Source organism: Mobula birostris, chromosome 6, assembly GCF_030028105.1.
Source record: "Mobula birostris isolate sMobBir1 chromosome 6, sMobBir1.hap1, whole genome shotgun sequence".
Taxonomy (NCBI): Eukaryota; Metazoa; Chordata; class Chondrichthyes; order Myliobatiformes; family Myliobatidae; genus Mobula; species Mobula birostris.
This window is the reverse complement of record NC_092375.1, coordinates 66,162,202-66,176,723: the sequence shown is the minus strand read 5'-3', so window position 1 is coordinate 66,176,723 and position 14,522 is coordinate 66,162,202. Positions and strand designations below refer to the sequence as shown.

The window sequence follows — 14,522 nt, the reverse complement described above, 5'->3', positions numbered from 1 at the left end:
TTTCAGGTTGATGAAATGCAATTTTTCATATTGGTACTCTCAGCATCAATAAAGTCAAGTAATTTTGTTGAATTATGTGGTTTTGCTTACCTAGGTGATGCAGTTTGTTGTTTCAAATGTCATTGCTTCTTTCCTATTGAAAATCATGTTGTATTTTCACGCCAGCTAAGTACTTATGAAGAACACATTGTTACTGTGCGGAGTGAAAGGATATTGCCTGAACCTTCTTACATGCCTTCTACCTACCTGACAGAAGTACACCAGCTTCACAAAGCTGTGTGTGATGTGGCACTTCTCCTCAAGTCTCCTGAGCTTCAAGCCAAGGACTTTGAAGATTTCTCAAAGCAGGATGCAACTTTAAAGGTAGGACACACTGACTGAACATTATTAAGTTGAATCAAGTTAACTGAAAAATATGCAATAATCAGTCATGAAAATTGAAGAAAAATAAAAAGAAGCCTGAATAATTAAATGCTATTACTAACAAATTAATTCCAGTCTTTGCGAGCTCAGCCTTGCCATTATGTGTAGCTTTAGGAACTGTTTGGCATACAACTGGGTATGCTGGTCACATTGGAACTGGAGTCATTTAACCCATCATATCTACCAGATAAATTTTGCGAATTATAGGAGAAAATTGAATTATATAATAACAAATATTCAACTCGACTTCAATATTTAAAATTTCCTTCTCCTTGTAAAGATGTAAACACTTTGCAAGATTTAATATTTATCAACACATTAAGGCAAGACTTTTAAGAAACCTTGCCCTCTTTTGAATTATCTCTTTTGGAAATTGTACTGATTTCTGCATTGTAGTTTCAGAAGGGCCATTCACTATTGTCTTTTAGTTTAGTTTTTCTATAAATTCTATTAGTTTTTACACATTTCAGAGGCATAAAATTTTGTATCCTATTATAATTCAAGGCCTTATTTGCAAGTATCACAGATCATATCTAGGATGTAGATAGAGTTATCATTTAACTGTCTTAAAGATCAGAATATTCTTTCAAAAGTGTGGCATGCACACCTGTTCACAGAATTCTAAATGTGATGGACCATGAAACTAAAACTAAATATCTATTGGCTTTCAAATTCTGAATGTGTTGTGATATTGATTTCTCATGTTCAGCTAACCACTTTACTGATCGGTTCTCTTCCAGTACTTGCCCTGTTCAGCCCTGCCTCAGTTGTCATTCATATTTTCAAAATATGCTGAAAGCTTTTGCTGTTGTCAACTGCTGCTGAATAGCTGATAATGAGATATTTCTAAAATCCCAAGCTTTGGTACCTGATTTTAGTATAGACAGTAAATATCTTCAGTTATATTTCCTCCCCACATCCATTTATTAAATATTGCAGTACTCTGATGGAGATCTTAAAAATATAATGTCACTTCAATGCATTCCAATTACTTTCAGAAGAAATCCTTATAAATTGCTAGATTGGGCTCTCATGTTTTTAAAGAAATCCACTTGTTTATTTATCCTAGAATCTGTAAATGCAATGTCTTTGCTTTACTCTTACAGTCACTCTGCATTTATGACCCTTACATGCTTTCTAATTTTCTGGTATTTAACCTCTGTACAAGGTGTATACTTGACCTCACTCTGGCTTGGTCTAAAAACTGTTGACCTCCATGCTTGCATCAATTTTTTTAGCAACCAGATCTTCTTTTGATTATATGCTACTCTTTGATGTATGTCCACAACTAATCATTTGTTTCTCTACATAGATCAGATATGATTACAGCTAATCTTATGATATTGATAGCTCTGGTTACACATAACTATTGCCTTAGGTTTAATTTAGCTGAACTAATAAATTGTCAGGCAATGCAGTCATGGGCACAGTTCCATCTTATCCTGAAATAAATCTCCTGCTGCTACAAATAATTCTTGTATGTTCCTGTGATGTTAGAATGGGGAAAAATAGCAGTTACATTTGACTTGAGTTCAATGAATATTTATTTCCTTATAAATGCATTTATCATTGTCATTATATTATGGTAGAAGGAAGGAAAATTGTAAAGCTACTCTTTTCTGTGGCTGAAATTAAATTTGAGGTGAAATTGTTCTGAAGCTCTTTCATTGTTCTCTGAATATATAAATCTACTTTTTTTAAGTTGTGGGATTGAACAGCCCCAAAAACATGCAGGCACTGCGATGTGCAAGTATCTCATTCCTATTCAACCAGAACTGTGCTATATTTGTGCTTCCTGCTCAATGTAACGATTTCAGTGTGCAGCCAGCACGAATTGCACAGCTCTGTGGCTGCTCGCTGCAGGGAAGTGTTTGGGTTCATGAGCAGCTCGTCCAGTTGAAGCTATCCTTATCTGAAAGACGGCCCGCCTCGTTTAAAAGGGCAGTGCATTATGTTGGCAACAAATGAAACTGAAGTTGACTTGGCATGTAGAAAGTCTCCTGGCTGTCTAACATAGTACTGGAGACCCTGGTGCAGGAAGTAGACAGTGGAAGAGATAGTTGTGCAATTCATTACCAGGGATCATTCAGCATGGAGAAGTGATTCCATTTGTAATTATGGCTTGTAAATATGTACTGAAATATTGTGCTCCTGCTATTTACATGGAAAGATACAGATACTGTTCTTTGAACCGTGTTCTTATCTTTCAACAGTATTTGCAGCTAGTAGATGGATGTCATACAGCGCACTTCTTAAATTGTGTATATGAATCACACCCATAATCTGCATACATGGCTATTATTGAACCTTGTTAGGTGTGTCAGCCAAAGACATAGTCGATCGTTTGCAGAACAAGGTCATATACAACCAGAGGCAACAGCACTGAGGGACAGAGGTAGATGCCACCAAGAAGTTGATGGTGGTCAGTGTTAAAACAACCATTGCAGAGCCCATGGTCACCATTAGGGTGGGAGCTGGTGGAAGAAATGTGCAAAGTAAATCCTCCCCCCTTTCCATCTGACTTCTCATACACCTATTAGCTTGATTTCCTACTTATAGCACCCGATCTTATGATTTTCTTTTTGCTGATGCTCTTGAACTACTGGGCAATATTGGAAGCCTTAGAAGAAAATGAAAATGAAGCTGCCATTATTTCACTCATAGCACCACCATTTTGGACACTTGGGTTGCAGTTTACTCACACTTTATCTCAGCAGTAGGGTTTGCACGTAATTGACCGTCAACTGCCTTGCAACTAGACCAGGAGGAGTATGTGATACTACAGCATTCAACTTGACTAAGTGCAATTCTGATGTAACAGAAGCCAATCAACAGCAGTTCTGCTGGGTACTGCATGGCTGAAAGATTCTTGCAGAATTTAACAACAGATGGGGAATCTCTCCTGCAACACATTACTTGAGGTAATAAATGTCCTCCAAATGAAAGGACACCGGGTCACTGAAATATTGATTGCAATCCTCCCTCAAGATTACAATGTTCAAGATTCTGCCATTCCACTTGCTTACAGTCCTGACTTGCAGATGCTCCAAAGTACATATTGAAAGTGTGTACTGCAGCTGAAAAATGTGCAGCACAGTATAATTTTTAATGGTAGTCATATTAAACCTCTTGTCCCACAACTAGGTATCACCATCCACCCAGAGTCAGGGCATTCAAATCAATCTTTGATGTTAATTATGACTACTGATGCAAATATGACCTCCGCATATCAAAGGAGCCTCCCTGACACATGAGTTCTTCAAGCAGGTTCATGTAAGTGCAAACTAGCACTTTCACCACTACTTTCACTTCATCTCACCTACTGGTGACTAGACAAAAATTCCACAATCCCATACAGAGCTGTTATAGGATCCTCAAACCCACATTCAACATGCAGGCACCCAGAACAGCTTAATCATGTGATTGGACCATGGGAGAGGGGATCTCTTTTTTTTTAACAATTTCATCCTCTTGCAGAACCATGAATTTTTCATGTTTGTTGGAAAAACTGGGAAGGACTGACCTGTATCGTACTGTTGCACAGCAGAAGCAGGCAAGCCACCGTCGGTCAGTGACTGAGGCAGACACCTACATATGACTGGTTGTTAGGGACAATCACACCTGCATGTTCTCTCTGACCTTTCAGCAGGGGTTTAAAGGACTACCAAAACAAAATGTAGATGATGTAATCTAGTTATTGTTTATGAAAGTTTCTGCAGATGATACAAATGCAGAAGATCCATGATGTGCTTTCAGTTGCTCAGATTACCTTCCAAGTCCTTTCGCAGACCTCTCTATGAGCAGTCAGCCTTCCCGTCTCCAAGCTGCAGTCACCAGTTAAATGTTGCTTGAAACTACCCAGGCATGCAAATGCACATAGGAAGTATTGTCAAGAGGAATGCACAAAGCTGATGAAATAATGGAATGCTCCTCCTGCAAGATGTGGGAGTTCAGGGAACCTTGTAGTTTCCCTGGTGAGTACATCTGTGGGAAATACACTCACTTGCATCTCCTATTAGACTGGGTCAGGGAATCCTGTTAGAGAATGAGATAGGTTAGCTGACAGAGGTATGTGTTAGGGAGCACTTTGGGTCCAGTGATCACAATGCCATTAGTTTCAATATAATTATGGAGAAGGATAGGACTGGACCCAGGGTTGAGATTTTTGATTGGAGAAAGGCTAACTTTGAGAAGATGTGAAAGGATTTGGAAGGAGTAGATTGGGACAATCTTTTTTATTGGAAAGATGTAATAGAGAAATGGAGGTCACTTAAAGGTGAAATTTTGAGGGTACAGAATCTTTATGTTTCTGTTAGGTTGAAAGGAAAGGTTAAAAGTTTGAGAGAGCCATGGTTTCCAAGGGATACTAGAAACTTGGTTCAGAAAAAGAGAGAGATTGACAATAAATATAGGCAGCTTGGAGTAACTGAGGTGCTCGAGGAATATAAAGCAAATGTAAAAAGAATCTTTTTTAGATTATGAAGACATGTAGTCCTCTTTTATTGTCACTTAGTAATGCATGCATTAAGTAATGATACATTATTTCCTCTGGTGTGATATCACAAAACACAGGACAGACCAAGACTGAAAAAACTGACAAAACCAAATAATTATAACATATAGTTACAACAGTGCAACAATACCATAACTTGATGAAGAAGTCCATGAGCACAGTAAAGTTCAAAGTTTCTCAAATGTCCCACATCTCACGCAGACGGGAGAAGGAAGAGAAACTCTCCCTGCCATGCTGACCACAATCCAACTCTTGAGTTATCCGAAAACTTCGAGCACTGATCAGCTCTCCAACACTGGGTATTGAGCGCCATCTCTGTCTGAACGATTCGACCTCCTTCTCGGTCACCAAAAGCAGGCAAGGCCGGGAATTTTGAGGCCTACCCTCCGAAAGAGAATCCTAAGAAATAAATTAGAAAAGCTAAAAGAAGATATGAGGTTGCTTTGGCAAGTAAGGTGAAAATAAATCAAAAGGGTTTCTACAGTTATGTTAGTGGCAAAAGGATAGTGAGGGATAAAATTGGTCCCTTAGAGAATCAGAGTGGACGGCTATGTGCGGAGCCAAAAGAGATGGGGGAGATTTTGAACAATTTCTTTTCTTCGGTATTCACTAAGGAGAAGGATATTGAATTGTCTAAGGTAAGGGAAACAAGTAGGGTAGTTATGGAAACTATGATGATTAAAGAAGAGGAAGTACTGGCACTTTTAAGGAATATAAAAGTGGATAGGTCTCCGAGTCCTGACAGGATATTCCCTAGGACCTTGAGGGAGGTTAGTGTGGAAATAGCAGGGGCTCTGACAGAAATATTTCAAATGTCGTTAGAAATGGGGATGGTGCTAGGGGATTAGCGTATTGCTCATGTTGTTCCATTGTTTAAAAACGGTTCTAAGAGTAAACCTAGCAATTATCGGCCTGTGAGTTTGATGTCAGTGGTGGGTAAATTGATGAAAAGTGTTCCTTAGAGATGGTATATATAATTATCTGGATAGACAGGGTCTGATTAGGAACAGTCAACATGGATTCGTGCGTGGAAAGTCATGTTTGACAAATCTTATTGAATTTTTTGAAGAGGTTACTAGGAAAGTTGACGAGGGTAAAGTGGTGGATGTTGTCTATGTGGACTTCAGTAAGGCCTTTGACAAGGTTCCACACGGATGATTAGTTAGTTCATTCGTTAGGTATGAATATTGAAATAGTAAAATGGACTCAGCAGTGGCTGGATGGGAGACACCAGAGAGTAGTGGTGGATAACTGTTTGTCAGATTGGAGGCGGGTGACTAGTGGTGTGCCTCAGGGATCTGTACTGGTTCCAGTGTTGTTTGTCATATATATTAATGATCTGGATGATGGGGTGGTAAATTGGATGAGTAAGTATGCAGATGATACTAAGATAGGTGGAGTTGTGGATAATGAAGTAGGTTTTCAAAGCTTGCAGAGAGATTTAGGCCAGTTAGAAGAGTGGGCTGCAAGATGGCAGGTGGAGTTTAATGCTGATAAATGTGAGGTGCTACATTTTGGTAGGACTAATCAGAATAGGACATACATGGTAAATGGTAGGGCATTGAAGAATGCAGTAGAACAGAGGGATCTAGGAATAATGGTGCATAGTTCCCTGAAGGTGGAATCTCATGTGGATAGGGTGGTGAAGAAAGCTTTTGGTATGCTGGCCTTTATAAATCAGAGCATTGAGTATAGGAGTTGGGATGTAATGTTGAAATTGTATAGGGCATTGGTAAGGCCAAATTTGGAGTGTTGTGTACAGTTCTGGTCACCGAATTATAGGAAAGATGTCAACAAAATTGAGAGAGTACAGAGAAGATTTACTAGAATGTTACCTGGGTTTCATCTCCTAAGTTACAGAGAAAGGTTGAACAAGTTGGGTCTTTATTCTTTGGAGCGTAGAAGGTTGAGGGGGGACTTGATAGAGGTATTTAAAGTTATGAGGGGGATAGATAGAGTTGACGTGGATAGGCTTTTTCCATTGAGAGTGGGGGAGATTCAAACAAGAGGACATGAGTTGAGAGTTAAAGGACAAAAGTTTAGGAGTAACATGAGGGAGAACATCTTTACTCAGAGAGTGGTAGCTGTGTGGAATGAGCTTCCAGCAGAAGTGGTTCAGGCAGGTTCGATGTTGTCATTTAAAGTTAAATTGGATAGCTATATGGACAGGAAAGGAATGGAGGGTTATGGGCTGAGTGCAGGTCGATGGGACTAGGTGAGAGTAAGAGTTCGGCACGGACTAGAAGGGCCGAGATGGCCTGTTTCCGTGCTGTAATTGTTATATGGTTATATGGTTATAGAAGGGGTAGGCATAATCATCTAGGATATCAAAGATGAGAGTTTTAGTGAGGTGGTCACTGAAACTAACTCATGAAGTATATAACCATTTAGATTCTGTTGGGGGAGATGACCTTCTAGAAGCCGGCAACAGTGTCAGGTTCAGTGGCAAGGAAGGGAAGGGAGAAGCCAGACACTCGATAGCAGGGGACACAAATAGGCATTTCTGGTTCCAAGGTCAGGACTCCAGGATGGTGTTTTGCCTCCCTGGTGCAGGGTCAATGATATCCTGCAGTGGGTAAAGGACATTTCAAGAGGGAAGGATGAGAAGCCAGAAACTGTGGTACCAATGACATTTGTGGGAGCAGGGATAAAGTTCTGCAAAGTGATTTTAGGGAGCTATGTCGAAAGTTAAAAAGCAGGACTTCCAGGGTTATAATCTCAGGGTTACTACCCATGCTGTGTGCAAGTGATGTGAGAAATGGATACATATTCCAATTCAATACATTGTGAAGGAGCTGGTACAGGAAGGAGGGCTTCAGATTTATGGATCATTAAGGCTCTCTTCCAGGGCAAGCGGGACCTGTACAATAAGACAGCTTGTATTTGAACTGGAGGGGAACTAATATCCTGCCAGGAGGTTTTCTTGTGCTTCTTGGGAAGTTTTGAGCTAGAGCAACAGTGGGGTGGGGAGGGAAGCAGGGAGACAACTGCAGCAGGGCAATAGGTGGAAGAAAATGAGCAAAAAAGAAAGATAAGTAAGGAAAGACAGCAGGAACAAAGCACAGACAGGCTATTAAACATAGTGGTATTTGTTATGTTTTGTAACTCCAGAAATTAATCTAAAGAAAAACCTGGGGGCATGGGCAGACATGTCTATTGTGTTTTATTTCAGTAATGTGCTCACCTGTGACCTGGTGGTATAATGACGTATGCCATTCACTTACTTTTACATGTAACACTTAATGAGATGTGTAAACAAATGAGGAATGCTTAAATAAACAATATATATATTTACAATATTGGAGGAGGAGGAGGAGAAGATGGCGGCGCGACGCAGCTTGCGCGGCCACTCCGGTGAATGATATCTGTAATCTGTCAAGTAGAGTGCTGTGCACAATCCTGATTTGATGGAGACAGACGTGGGAGAACAGAGGAACATCTGGAGAAACTTCTGAAGTGCCTTTTTCGCTGCCGCTGCTACTGTGTGATCCAGAATCTCTGGAGGGGAAGGCCCCGAGTCCTCGGCTTTACTTGTTGCTTGGCGGCCGGGATGGGGTCGAAGCGCTCGGCAGAGATGGTGCTCGGTGTCGGAGGCTCGAAGTTTTCGGACGGACTCAGAGTCGGCTGTGGTTGGATGCTTCCAATGCATCGACAGTTGTCGGCGCCTGGAGGTTTATGGCAGGGAGAGTTTCTCCTTCTGCTGCCTGCTATCGGGGACTATCGGGAGTCGATTGGAACTTTGAGACTCTTTTTTTACTCTGCCCATGGTCTGCTCTTTATGAAATTATGGTATTGCTTTGCACTGCTGTAATTATATGTTATAATTATGTGGTCTTGTCAGTGTTAGTCTTTGATTTGTCCTGTTTTTTTTTTGTGATATCACTCTGGAGGAACATTGTATCATTTCTTAATACATGCATGCATTTCTAATTGACAGTAAACGAGGACTGAGTGTCCTCATAATCTAATTAATCTAATATTACTCAAATATTACTGAAAAATTAAATACACAACATTCCTCCCTGCTTAGCTATAAACTTCAATTCAATATAGAATGCAAGTAAACCATATACACAATATACTATGTAATACAACAATAATAGGTAATACAAACATTTGTATAACTATTATATAGGCATCCACAGCATAGAGAATTTTAAATTGTCCCATTCAGGGCTAAAGATTTAATTACTGTGAAGGAGTTCTTACTTTTATGGGATAATGTCTCCTGAGAAGTGGAGGTGGGGGGCGGTGGGGTACTATGGTCACTATTCTTGGCAGGTGAGACTTTTGGCTGTGAAACAATCAAAGGTTCTGGCACTTCCTATGTGGTGGTTACATTAGTTGACTCTGGGACTGCAGGAACTGGTTCTGACAGCTCTGTACACCTTTCTTCTCCAACAATTGATTTTGCTCTCCTCAACTGATTGATATATCATCTGCAGATGACATCAGACACAATCTCCACTGTGTAAGAGAGTGGTCCAGTTCTGTCCTTAATCTTTCCAAATATCCACTTTTAATTAACTCTGTAGTTCCTTGCCAGGACTACTTGTCCAGAAGTAAAACATCAAACCTCCTTATTTGAGAAGCCCCCAGTTTGTTTCAGTTGTTTGTTCTGCATACTCCTGAGGTTGGGTTTGAGGAAATCCAAGTGTGAGCACAAGGGACGACCCAGGAACAGCATCGCTGGTGAGTTATTGGTTGTGGAGTGTGCTGCATTGCGATATGCAAACAGGAAATCTGTGAGCTTCTAATTCAGTGACAGTGTAGTGTGTTCTGCTGACATTGCTCACAGTGTGTTCCTTAGACACTTGCCAAACTTTTTCGCCAAGTGATCTGTAGCTGGGTAGTGTGGTGCAGATACGGTATGTCTTGTTCCATTAATTTTCAGGCTTGACTGAAACTGTTCCGCAACAAACTGTAGTCCATTGTTCTGGAACACTAGTCCTTCAGAAGAGGCTTCTCAACACATCAGCAATGTGCGAGGCTGTAGCAGAGATTATTGGGAACACTTCTGGTCACTTTGTAGCAACATCCACTACTACCAAGAAATTTGTGCCCATAAATGGTTGGGCAAAATCCACATGAGTCATCTGCCAAGGCAATGCAGGCCATTCCTGGGGATGAGAACCACTGCTCTTGGTATCTTCTGGATGTGTTGTCCTCCCAAACAGTGCATGGCAAGCTTCTTGATCTGTTAATCTATACCAGACAAAGCTATGAGCCAATGCTTTAAATTTGACCACATGTAGATGACCAGCATGTAGCTCCTCCAACACCTTAGTTCTCAGCTAGGATGGTAAAACAACTCGGTCTCCACATAAGGCACCCCCGTCAAGAGCAAGTTCATCCCAGCACTGGTAAAAATGGGGGAACTGGAATTTCTGTTGCTCATTCCAGTCATTTTGGGTTGCCATATAAACCTGAGATAGTGTGGGGTCCTTTCTGATTCCACTTTGGATCATCTCTGCTGTAATAGGGAGACTTACGATTTGCATTAGAGATCATCAGCTAATTCCACAATTAGTTGCTGTGATGGAGAGTACTCCTTATACCCCCTCATTTAGTCACACACAAACATTTTCTTGTCATTTTCACCATGGATGTCCAGTCCCTATATCCATCCCCTATCAGGAAGGTCTCAAAGCTCTACGCATCTTTTTGGATTCCAGACCTAATCAGTTCCCCTCTACCACCACTCTGCTCCGTCTAGCGGAATTAGTCCTTACTCTTAATAATTTCTCCTTTGGCTCCTCCCACTTCCTCCAAACTGAAGGTGTAGCTATGGGCACCCGTAAGGGTCCTAGCTATGCCTGCCTTTTTGTTGGCTTTGTGGAACAATCTATGTTCCATGCCTATTCTGGTATCTGTCCCCCACTTTTCCTTTGCTACATCGACGACTGCATTGGCGCTGCTTCCTGCACGCATGCAGAGCTCGTTGACTTTATTAACTTTGCCTCCAACTTTCACCCTGCCCTCAAGTTTACCTGGTCCATTTCCGACACCTCCCTCCCCTTTCTAGATCTTTCTGTCTCTGTCTCTGGAGACAGCTTATCCACTGATGTCTACTATAAGCCTACTGACTCTCACAGCTTTCTGGACTATTCCTCTTCTCACCCTGTCCCTTGCAAAAATGCCATCCCCTTCTCGCAATTCCTCCGTCTCTGCCGCATCTGCTCTCAGGATGACGCTTTTCATTCTAGGACGAGGGAGATGTCTTCTTTTCTTAAAGACAGGGGCTTCCCTTCCTCCACTATCAACTCTACTCTTAAACGCATCTCCCCCATTTCACATACATCTGCTGTCACTCCATCCTCCCGCCACCCCACTAAGAATAGGGTTCCCCTGGTCCTCAGCTACCACCCCACCAGCCTCCGGGTCCAACATATTATTCTCCGTAACTTCCGCCACCTCCCACCACTAAGCACATCTTTCCCTCCCCCCCTCTCTCTGCATTCCGCAGGGATTGCTCCCTATGCGACTCCCTTGTCCATTCGTTCCCCCCATCCCTCCCCACTGATCTCCCTCCTGGCACTTATCCTTGTAAGCGGAACAAGTGCTACACATGCCCTTACACTTCCTCCCTTACCACCATTCAGGGCCCCAAACAATCCTTCCAGGTGAGGCAACACTTCACCTGTGAGTTGCTGGGGTGATATACTGCGTCTGGTGCTCCCGATGTGGCCTTTTATATATTGGCGTGACCCGACGCAGACTGGGAGACCGCTTTGCTGAACACCTACGCTCTGTCCACCAGAGAAGGCAGGATCTCCCAGTGGCCACATATTTTAATTCCACATCCCATTCCCATTCTGACATGTCTATCCACGGCCTCCTCTACTGTAAAGATGAAGCCACACTCAGGTTGGAGGAACAACACCTTATATTCCGTCTGGTTAGCCTCCAACCTGATGGCATGAACATCGACTTCTCTAACTTCCGCTAATGCCCCACCTCCCCCTCGTACCCCATCTGTTACTTATTTTTATACACACATTCATTCTTTCTTTCACTCTCCTTTTTCTCCCTCTGTCCCTCTGAATATACCCCTTGCCCATCCTCTGGGTCCCCCCCCTTGTCTTTCTTCCCGGACCTCCTGTCCCATGATCCTCTCGTATCCCTTTTGCCAATCACCTGTCCAGCTCTTGGCTCCATCCCTCCCCCTCCTGTCTTCTCCTATCATTTTGGATCTTCCCCTCCTCCTCCAACTTTCAAATCCCTTACTCACTCTTCCTTCAGTTAGTCCTGACGAAGGGTCTCGGCCTGAAACGTCGACTGCACCTCTTCCTAGAGATGCTGCCTGGCCTGCTGTGTTCACCAGCAACTTTGATGTGTATTTCTTGTCATTCTGCCTTTGCAGTGAGTGTACGCACTTCAGTGACTTCCCTGGTATATCCTCATAATTAGCCCACTGTTTTCCCTCTGCATTTCTACGTACATTTGGGGTCAGCCACCAAAGTTTAGTGTAATTTTATTCTTTACTTGAGTGTAAGTGTACGATTGTGCTGAGCGTTCTGTTGTTACATATTGTTGTTCCCGGCATTAACTTGGTTCTCACTGGGTCATAAACCAAGCTGATGCACTCAGGTTGGCTTTATGGTGCTTTTCCCACCATATATTCTATTTCTTTAGTCATGGAGATGTATAAATGTGTGCATGTTGTGTGTATTTAAGGTAGATACTTATGTTTATTTTGTAATATGATCGTAACTATATTTTGGGGTACATAATATTCTAATTATGTGTACTCTAAACTTAACTTTGTGGGTTGCTTTGCTGCGTGCTTGAGCGCTCGTGGGGGGTGCCAATGCTTTTTTGCTGGTGTGGGAGGGGGTTGTCACTTGCTGCTGCTTATGCATGGGTGGAGGGAGTTGATGAGGTTTTGGGGTTCTAACATTTAACTGTCATTCATTCTTTGGGGCTCTCCTCTGCCTTCGTGGATGTTTGCGAAGAAGAAGAATTTCTGGATGTGTATTGTATACATTTCTCTGGCATTAAATGTGCCTATTGAAACCTATTGAAAAGAACCACATGTGTGACTCATCCTTTGGTCTTGGGGCATCCACCACTGCTTGAATTTTCTTAGCAAGTGTGTAATGCTTGTGTGTCAATGGTGTGAGTACAGTGATAGATCTTTGATTTAAAGAATACACACTTGTTAAGTCGTACATTGAGCCTATAATTTACTAATATTTTTGAACACTGTCTTGAAGATTTTGGAGATGTTTCTTGTCATTCTCACTGGTCACAATGATGTCATTCAGGTAACACTGCGTGCCTGAGCAACCTTGCACCACCTGGCCCATGGCATTCTGCCAGACGGCAGGTGCAGATGCTACTCCAAAAATAAACCTATTACAGTGATAAAGCCTTTTGTGGGTGTTTATGGTGAGAAACACTTTGGAGTCTATTTCCATCTCCATCTGTAGGTAGACATCAGGTAAATCAACTTTGCTGAACTGTTTTCCTCTGGATATGTTAGCAAAGATATCCTTTATTCTGGGAAGAGAGTATTGATCTACTTTCAGTACTGGGTTGATGGTGACCTTAAAATCACCACAGATCCTGACAGACACATTCATTTGGCTACTAGGACCATTGGCATTGCCATGGGCTCCACACAGCCTTGGAAAGAATTCCTTCAGCTTCCATGCAATCTAGCTCATTGGCTACTGTATCACTGTATAAGGAACCAGGTAGGCTTTTTAAAATTTGTGTGTAGCATTTTCCTTTAACACTATTTTACCTTGGATATGTTTATGTTTTTCCTATGCCATTCCTGAACACTGCTTTGGCATCATCCAGTAGCTTTCTTAATTTGCTTTCAGTTAACTCTATTTCATAGGATATGGCATGCAAATGGTGGGCAGATCTCCAATCAAGTTGTAGTTGTTGCAACCAATTGCAGCCCAACAATGCTGGCCCTCTTGTTCTTACCTATGCAAGCCTAATGTGGTTTGTTGGTTGTTGCATTCACTGTTATGAATGATATTCCCACAGGAGTTATTTTTTTCTCCAGTGTAAGTTCTCTGTTTGGTATATGCAGGCTTCAGTTCAATATCTTTGAAATGCCATTCAAACTGATTTTTTGTGATGACTGTAACAGCCAAGCCAGTGTCCAATTCCATTTTAATTAATTTGCCGTTCATTTCTGGTGTAAGCCATATTGCTTGTCTCTTGTTACTTTTTTCATTATAAATATGAAGGCTACCAGTCCTGTGTCACTCTCATCATAAACCGATTTTTCATCAACAGCATGCAGATTAGTGCTCTTTTTGAAACCGCAACTTGACTTTTTATCTTTTTCTCTTCCCTGTGCAGTCCATTTATTTTTGTCTGCCCAACGTGCTCTGTGAGTCCCTGCCACAACTGTAACAAAATTTGTTTGGCCAGGCAGGTTTCTGTTTTGGCGTTGCAATTTTGGTTACGCTCACTTTCATTCCTGACTGCAACTCACTTGCATCTCTAGCTGCTGTTTCCATTGATAACAATGATTTCAACTGTTCTTTTAAATGTGAGTTGTGCTTCCGTTAGGAGCTGTTTTTGAAAGCCTTCTTATAAGATTCCACAAACTAACTGATTT

General features: G+C 41.7%; 1 protein-coding gene across 12 annotated transcripts in view; it reads left to right on the top strand.

Annotated features, from left to right (window-relative positions):
- The window catches only part of dmd (dystrophin), a 1,961,093-nt gene that overhangs the window by 1,023,355 nt on the left and 923,216 nt on the right, over positions 1–14,522 (top strand). For all 12 annotated transcript variants that reach the window (XM_072260552.1, XM_072260560.1, XM_072260554.1 and 9 more), the window contains one exon: positions 166–363. In XM_072260552.1, coding sequence (XP_072116653.1) covers positions 166–363 — 198 coding nt within the window. The remainder of the gene's footprint in view (positions 1–165; positions 364–14,522) is intronic.